This window comes from Myotis davidii, unplaced genomic scaffold (genome assembly GCF_000327345.1).
Source record: "Myotis davidii unplaced genomic scaffold, ASM32734v1 scaffold1439, whole genome shotgun sequence".
In the NCBI taxonomy this organism is placed as follows: domain Eukaryota; kingdom Metazoa; phylum Chordata; class Mammalia; order Chiroptera; family Vespertilionidae; genus Myotis; species Myotis davidii.
This window is the reverse complement of record NW_006292342.1, coordinates 1,221,059-1,229,417: the sequence shown is the minus strand read 5'-3', so window position 1 is coordinate 1,229,417 and position 8,359 is coordinate 1,221,059. Positions and strand designations below refer to the sequence as shown.

At 59.4% G+C, this 8,359-nt stretch overlaps 1 protein-coding gene across 1 annotated transcript in view; it reads left to right on the top strand.

Moving 5' to 3' along the window:
• The window catches only part of DOCK6 (dedicator of cytokinesis 6), a 39,763-nt gene that overhangs the window by 15,721 nt on the left and 15,683 nt on the right, over window positions 1-8,359 (top strand). The window contains exons 14-24 of the mRNA XM_015565360.1: window positions 1-13; window positions 176-354; window positions 438-539; window positions 1,214-1,300; window positions 2,013-2,244; window positions 2,504-2,665; window positions 3,302-3,465; window positions 4,452-4,556; window positions 6,534-6,626; window positions 6,868-6,963; window positions 7,635-7,775. The exon at window positions 1-13 is cut by the window's left edge and continues 148 nt beyond it. Of these exons, the coding sequence (XP_015420846.1) occupies window positions 1-13; window positions 176-354; window positions 438-539; window positions 1,214-1,300; window positions 2,013-2,244; window positions 2,504-2,665; window positions 3,302-3,465; window positions 4,452-4,556; window positions 6,534-6,626; window positions 6,868-6,963; window positions 7,635-7,775 (1,374 nt within the window). The remainder of the gene's footprint in view (window positions 14-175; window positions 355-437; window positions 540-1,213; window positions 1,301-2,012; window positions 2,245-2,503; window positions 2,666-3,301; window positions 3,466-4,451; window positions 4,557-6,533; window positions 6,627-6,867; window positions 6,964-7,634; window positions 7,776-8,359) is intronic.

Here is an 8,359-nt window from a genome sequence, read left to right as displayed (position 1 = left end):
TCTACCACAACAAGTAGGTGGGGTGGGGGGCCGGGGCACTGGTGGGGGGACAGCAGCAGGAAGAGGGGAGGGAGGGGCAGGTTCCAGAAGTGCTAGTGGGGGAACCCAAGGCAGAGAGCAGAGACAGTGGGGTCTGCAGCTCTGGGGGAACACGTGACGGGGGGGCGCAGACCAGGGGGGGGGCCGTCCCCTGAATGCCACCCCGGCCCTGCCAGGTCCCCTGAGTTCTACGAGGAGTTCAAGCTGCATCTTCCAGCCTGTGTGACCGAGAACCACCACCTGCTCTTCACCTTCTACCACGTCAGCTGCCAGCCCCGGCCTGGCACAGCCCTGGAGACTCCCGTGGGCTTCACGGTGAGGCCCCCCGCCAGCCTGCCCCACTCCCCAGCCCACCTGGCCCCTGCCTGGCCCTCCCCTGACCCCCAGCCTCTTCCTAGTGGATCCCACTGCTGCAGCACGGCCGCCTGAGGACCGGCCCCTTCTGCCTCCCTGTGTCTGTGGACCAGCCCCCGCCCAGCTACTCCGTGCTCACACCTGACGTAAGTGCTCTGGCCCCGTGCCTCCCACCGCCCTGGTCCCCAAGGCTCCCTGGGCTCCTGCCTCGCGGTCCTCCGGGAATGCATTGCCAACCTTCCCTACTTTCCTGGTGGTTCCCCGTTCGTGCCCTGCCTTCCTTGCCGTCAGCACCTCTGGGAGCCATGTTGTCCTCTGTCGGGGCCAGAGCCCCAGGCTGCCTCCTCACTCCTGCTCTTACCTCTGTGTGTCCTATGGCCCCTGTGTCCCTCCCTGTCCCCTCCTACCCCTGCCTCCTAGTGCCCCTGCCTCTGCACTCACCGTCCCCCCCTAGCAACCCTGCCCACCTTCCTGATCACTGTCCCCCAGGAGTACTTCAGGGCCAATCATCCCTACCCCCTCCGTGAATACCCTCACGCTGTTCACTCGTGTCCCTGGGGCCTCCATCTTCCATGATCCTATTTTCTGATTCATTCCCTTCCATTGATGTTCCTCTTGGGTCTCCAGTGGAACCCACAGTGCTCCCTCCTAACGGCCCTCACCCCCATCTCTGGGCTGGGCTGGGGGCAGGGTGCCCAGCTGCTCCCCCAGGCAGGCCCGTGCTGAGGCTGTGGTGTTGCAATCGTTGAAATGACTGGCGCTGGTGGCCTGACCAGCGGGGGAGAGCCAGTCCATGCTCACAGGTGTGTCCCTCCCACAGGTGGCGCTGCCGGGCATGCGCTGGGTGGACGGCCACAAGGGCGTGTTCAGCGTGGAGCTCATGGCTGTGTCCTCCGTGCACCCCCAGGTAGGTGTTAGGACAGGAGCCCAGGCGTTGGGCAACCGCTCCCACTGACCGGGGAGAGGCCTGGCCCTGGGCCATGGACAGACTTCACTCAGCTGGACCTGTCTCCCAGGAGGTGCTGACTCAGGCAGGGAGCAGGGCCAGTGGCTGCCCCAGCCGGGGCGTTGGCCCTTTGCACGGCCTCTCCTCCCCCCACTTGTCCCCTGCTGTTTCGGTGGTTCCTTCCCCCTCTCCTCCCTCCCTTCCTCTAACCCAGTGGTTCTCAACCTTCCTCATGCCACGACCCTTGAATACAGTTCCTCATGTGGTGGTGACCCCCAACCATAAAATTATTTTCGTTGCTACTTCATAACTGTCATGTTGCTACTGTTATGAATCATAATGTAAATATCTGATATGCAGGATGTATTTTCATTGTTACAAATCGAACATAATTAAAGCATAGTGATTCATCACAAAAACAATATGTAATTATATGTGTGTTTTCCGATGGTCTTAGGCGACCCCTGTGAAAGGGTCGTTCGACCCCCACAGGGGTCGCGACCCACAGGTTGAGAACCGCTGCTCTAGTGTCTCATCCCTGTCCTTATTTATTATCAATTCATTGATTCCCCAGCCTCAGTGTCTCTGCCCATTCAGCCCCCATCTCAATCCCCTGGGGCTTCCTGGACCAGGGCCCTGGCCCCTCCCCACTCACCCCCAACCCCTCATGCAGGACCCATACCTGGACAAGTTCTTCACCCTGGTGCACGTCCTGGAGGAGGGCGCCTTCCCGTTCCGGCTCAAGGACGGGGTGCTGAGCGAGGGCACCGTGGAGCAGGAGCTGCGGGCCAGCCTGGCGGCCCTACGCCTCGCAAGCCCCGAGTTCCTCGTTGCCTTCTCTCACCACGTGTTGGACAAGCTCGTACGCCTGGTCGTGCGGCCCCCAATCATCGGCGGCCAGATCGGTGAGTAGGCACGGCCTCGGCCCTCAGTTTCCCCACCTGGAAAGTGGGCCCTCAGTCCCCTGGTCCTGGGTGACTTCCTCTAGCCCATTTATCTCTCTGGCCTCCGTTTTCCCATCTGGAGAGTGACCTCAGCCCACTGAGCTGAGAGCTGGTCTTCTGTGACCCTTCGATGGCCACATGCCCCCTTGGACCCTAACGTCTCTCTCAGGAAGGTAGGAGGCCCAGGGCCCTGGAATTTGACCTCTGCTCTGCCCGGCAGTGAACCTGGGCCGTGGAGCTTTTGAAGCAATGGCCCATGTAGTCAGCCTCATCCATCGGAGTCTAGAGGCTGCCCAGGACGCCCGTGGTCACTGCCTGCTGCTGGCGGCCTATGTCTACTATGCCTTCCGACTGCCTGGCACGGAGCCCGGTCCCCTGGGTGGTGAGTATTGGTGGGAGAATCTGGGGGACAGGCAATATCCGGGAGGAGAGCATCCTAGACAAAGGGAACGGCATGTCCACAGGTTCTGAGGCCACATGGGCCTCTGCTGGTCTGGACAACTTGCAAGTTTTGCTCCAACCCCGGGGTCTGGTATCTGCCTGCTTGCTGGCAGGTGACTCAGCCAATCAGCCAGCAGGGACTCAAGCAGGGCCCTCCTACAAGCTCTATAACTTGGGCAAGTGACTTCACCTCACTGAGCCTGTTTTCCCGTTTGTAAAACATCAATAAAGTGCCCCGCGTTCCTGGGGGTGCTGGTCATAGGAGATGACATAGTAACCCATGCAAAATGCTCGGTACAGTGGGTCCTCCATCAAGTCGGATGTTTTTCTCATTTGCTCAGTAACTAATAGGAACCACTACTTTCTCCGGGCGCTTACTATGTGCCCGGCACTGTGCTCAGTGTTTTTTAGTCTCCCCCAAATTGTTACGAGGCGGCAGCCAGTCTCACACCCATTTTACAGGCGAGGCCCCTTGAGGCTCATAACAAGAAAATGACTTCACCAAAGGCAGCCCACTGGGAAGCGGTGGTCATCAGGGGGGTAGGCAGGTGCCTGACCGTGTTCCCTCCCTGCTCAGGGACCCCTCCGGTGGCAGTGCAGCCTGCCACGCTGGCCCGTGGCCCCGGCCGCCCTGCCAGCCTCTACCTGGCTCGCTCTAAGAGCATCAGCAGCAGCAACCCTGACCTGGCCGTGGCCCCTGGCTCTGTGGACGACGAGGTCTCCCGCATCTTGGCCAGCAAGGTAGGGCGAGGGGGACCCTGGAGCCTCCGGCCTCAGTGCCGTGGTTACCAGGTGGGTGGGTGAAGGACCTCAGTGTTGGTGGAGGACAGGAAACAGCAGACAGGGACGTGGACACAGGCTGGACCCTGGGCCGCAGAGCGGCTGTGGCTGTCACAGGTTGGGAGCTAGGACTTGGTTTACACTGGCTCTATACTCTGGGGCTGACCTAAGGGTGGGTGGCTGGGGCTTGGCCTGGCGGTGAAAACATAGGTACCACACACATACATAGATGCATATATATGCGTGCCCTGCATGTGTACACACATGGGGTACGCATGCATGTGTGTGGGTGCATATACGTGTGTGCCCCATGTGCGTACATACTGGGAGGCACATATACATGTGTGCCCTATGCATGTAAATATACAGGTCACGAATATGTTTGCCCCATAGGTGTACATGCATGGAGCACAGGTATGTGGGTGCCCCATGTGTGTATGTTCACAAATGCATATCCATGTGTGCCCCATGTGTGTATATACAGGTATAGATACGTGTGTGTCTCGCTCACGTGTGAAAACAGGTTCATATACTCATGCACCCCATGCACGTACATGCACAACAGTTTTCCAGGGTTGCATGTGGATGCCTACATGGGCACACATATATATGGTCCAGGGTAGTGTTCACACTTGTTGTTTTTTAAAGATTTTTAATTGATTATTAGACAAAGAGGATGGGAGAGGGAGAGAGAGAGAAAGAGAACGAGAGAGAAACATCAATGTGAGAGCAAAACATCAATCAGCTGCCTACTTCACACCCCGCCCTGGGGATCAAGCTCGCAACCCGGTCATGTGCCCTGACTGTTAATCAAACCAGCAACCTTACGATGAACAGGACGGTGCCCAACCAGCGGAGCCACACCGGCCGGGGCACACCCTTGGTTTTTTATGCTGGTTTCTTTGTCGTCTGCCCGTGGACTCTCCCACTTACCCGTGTATCTCCAGGCTATCGACCGCTCACACTCCTGGGTGAATTCTGCCTATGCTCCAGGAGGCAGCAAGGCTGTGCTGCGCCGGGCGCCCCCTTATTGTGGGGCCGACCCCAGACAGGTGCCCGCCCTCCCTGCCCCTGCACGCGTGTGACCCCACCTCAGCATGAGCTCCTCCTAAGTCCTGGCTGCGGCTGACTAACCTAGGGGGACTGCCTGACGGAGGAGGCGGCCCCTTCTGCTTTGTTTGGATCTGTGGAGTCGGTGTGGTAGGCATCACAGGGTCATCGTAAACTGCTGCCACATGGACCACAGCCTCAGGCAGAAGGAAGGGGTGGGTGGTGTGTACATGGCATGTAAATGATATGCAAATCCAACCACTGTAACCTCACTGCCCCGCATGGCCTATTTCTATCCCTTTAATCCACTCCGTTCAGGAGGCTCTCAGCTGTTCCCGTGACGTAGCAACCTGAATGGTCCCAAGGGGACAAAACTGCACGTCTGGGCTCCCCGTCCTGCTTCAGACAAAGGGGAGCCCTGTGGGCGGCTCCCTTTCTCCTACCCTCTCCCGGGTGCCTCGTGTGCAGGGGGGCTTTGCTCTCAGAATCCTGGCTCTGCTGTGGCCTCGCCCTGCACCCCAGGCTCTGAGTTTTCAGATGTGATTAAGATTCTAAGGCAAGTGCTCAGCACCGCAGCCTGGAGCCCAGGAGAGAGTGAGGGCGTTGCAGGTGGGATGTTGTTAGTGACATAGATCCTCGGCCCAGCCTCACCCCTGAGCCGCCAGCTAGTGGGGGAGCTAGGCACCACGCAAACAAGCGCACCAGCGTGTGCGTGCACAGTGTGCACTGCCCAGAAGGAGACAGACAAAGGGGACCGCCAGCCTCCCCCTGGGTGGTCTGTGGCTTCTCTCCAGAGAGAGAACACGTTTTGCCGGGACCTGAAGGGTAAGATGGAGCCAGGATGCCAGAGGGGCTGGGTTCCCTGCCCATGTGGCCCTCGGCCCTGTTCCAGCTCCGTGCCGTCACTCAGGCGGCCTGCACTGCATGGTGGTCCAGGGGACTGTTAGCAGCACAGGCAAGGGGACTTCTGGACAGACTTTCCAGATTGCTGGGAATCTGGACTCATGGGTCCTGCCAGCCCCCCCCCCCCCCCCCCTGCATTTTTAACAGGACTCCCCCCACTGCCCTCCGATCTCTGAGGTGCCAGCTGGGCCTTGAAGATCACATAAGATGTGATGAGATGGCAGGAGGGTGGGCATTCCAGGTAGGAGGTGGCACCGAGGCTGGCCTTTGCAGTGGTTGCTGAGAAGCCAGGGTGTGTGGCTGGGATTGTGGGAGTTGGGGGGACCTCCACTGCCAAGGCAGGGGTCCCAGGGCTGGGCTGCCTCCAGCATTGGACCTGTTCTCCCTGCCAGCAGCCTCACCTCCTGACCAACAAAGGAGGAGGGGAGAGTGGAGCTTGAGTCCCCATACCCGTTTCACAGATGGGGACAACTGAGGCCTAGTAAGGCCCCGAGGAAGGCTGGAGTGGGGCCAGGCCTGGAACCCAGGACTCTCAGCTGCTCCTCCTGCTTCTCATCACCATCTACCTCCTCTGTCCTAGAATTCCTCCTCTTTCTCCTCTTCCTCTCTTTAACCTTTTCTGTCTATACTCTCCCTCCTCCACATCTGTGCCCTCCCTCTTCTTTCTCCGTCTACCCCTGAACTCACTGACTCACTCATACTCTGCCCTTGTCCACACTCACTCTCACCTCCTCTGACCACACTCACTCTTCACCCTCTACAGTGATTTTACCTTCTCCACCTACACTCTTCCCATCCATTCTCTCACCCATGTCTCTGCCGGGTCCTGCTCCATCCGTGCTCACCTCTGTACTCCCTGCCGACGGGCTCTCCGGCCCACATCCTCGCCTGTTCTGTTCACCCTGCTTCGCACCTCCTTGCTGTGTCTTCCTTACTCTCATCTCCGTCACAATCTTTCCTTCTCCGTCCACACCCCCACTGCCTGTCCACACGGACTCATCTTCCCTCTGTCCAGGCCATCTACCCACACTAACCCCTCCTTGCCATCCCACCCTCTTCACTCCATCCCATCATAGGCCATCGACCGCAGCTCTACCCGAACCTCTTCCTACCTCGAGAGCTCCTCCTCCGCCCCACCAGCCACCCAGCCGAGACCCACTGTGCCGAAGGTAGTGGGAGGCAGGGGTGGGTGGCGCAGTTTTGGCCCGGGCCCGGCAAAGGGGTCCTGAGCCCAGCAGGGTCTGGAGAGCCCCGGGAAAGGGCACATCTGACTCCGGCCCCCTCTCTCTTGCATGGCCTCCTGCTGCTCTAACCCCAAGCCCCCCAGCTTCATCCTCCCCTTCATGCTCTCAGAGGGGGTTGGGCGGGCCCCTCGCTCTCTGTGACCCCTGCCCCTGCCCCTGCCTCCAGCTGCTACACGAGGAGCTGGCTCTGCAGTGGGTGGTGAGCGGCAGTGCCGTGCGCGAGGCCGTCCTGCAGCATGCCTGGTTCTTCTTCCAGCTCATGGTGAGACACCTCCTCCAGCCCCAGAGCAAGACGCCCCAGGGGAGACTCTCCCTGGGGGGGAAGCCCCCTGAGATTTTGCCTGAGACCCCTGAGAAATGGCTTCGAGACTCCCCATATAGGGACAGAGATAAGAGACCCCATAAAACTCCCTCCTAGAGAGAAGGTCCTCCCCCACCTTTCCTGTGGGGCTGTCAGCAGAGGTCCCTAACCAGTGAGGAGACACCCCCACCCCAGGAGATACCCCCAGACAGAGAAGGAAACCCCTGTGGAACTCAAGAGGTGCCTGAGAGACCCCTCCTGACTCCAAGCCCCACCCCCAGTCAGGTGGCCTTCAGAGTCCCACTCCGGGCTCCCTCAAACCCACCCCTCAAGCCCTGTGCTTCCCCAGACCTTACCCAGGAGACCTGCTCAGCCCCCCCCACGGGCTCAGCCTCAGACCCCCTCGGGCTCTGCCCATGGTCTTCTCGAGCCCTCCCCACAGCCTCTCAGGCCCTGCCCTCAGCTCAGAGCTGTGACGGGGCTCAAGCCCCACCCAGGACCCCTTACGCCCACCCTCACCTCCCCTCCCTTGCTGCTAAGATACCATTTGCCTCTCCTCAAGCCCCATCCCCCCTTGGCGAGCCCCTCTGCCCACGGCCCCTCAAGCTCTCACCGGCCCCACCGGCCCCCAGGTGAAAAGCATGGCCCTGCACCTGATTCTGAGCCAGCGGCTGGACTCGCCCCGTAAGCTTCGCTTCCCCGTGCGCTTCCTGGATGACATCACGGCTCTGGTGGGCTCCGTGGGCCTGGAGGTCATCACCCGGGCCCACAAGGTAAAGGTGACGGGGCTTCCGTGGGGGAGGGGCTTGGGGCACCAGTCCTGCCCAGCTTCCTGGCTGCAAGGCCACCAGTCCCATTTGCTGGATGGGTCTGTTCATTCACTGTCATTTCTTTTTTTCTTTTTTTTTAATGTATTTTTATTGATTTCAGAGAGGAAGGGAGAGATAGAGAGATAGAGACATCAATGATGAGAGAGAGTCATTGATCAGCTGCCTCCTGCACGCCCCCGACCGGGGATCGAGCCCGCAACCCAAGCATGTGCCCTTGACTGGAATCGAACCCGGGACCCTTCAGTCTGCAGGCTGACGCTCTATCCACGGAGCCAAACCAGCCAGGGCCAAAGTCATTTCTTAAGTACCTACTGTGTTCACATCCCTGTGCTGGGCACTAGAGACACATCAGTGAACAAGACAGATGCCAATCCTTGCCCTCATGGCGCTAGGCTCTATCCACGGAGCCAAACCAGCCAGGGCCAATGTCATTTCTTAAGTAACTACTGTGTGCACATCCCTGTGCTGGGCACTAGAGACACAGCAGTGAACAAAACAGATGCCAATCCTTGCCCTCATGGTGCTAT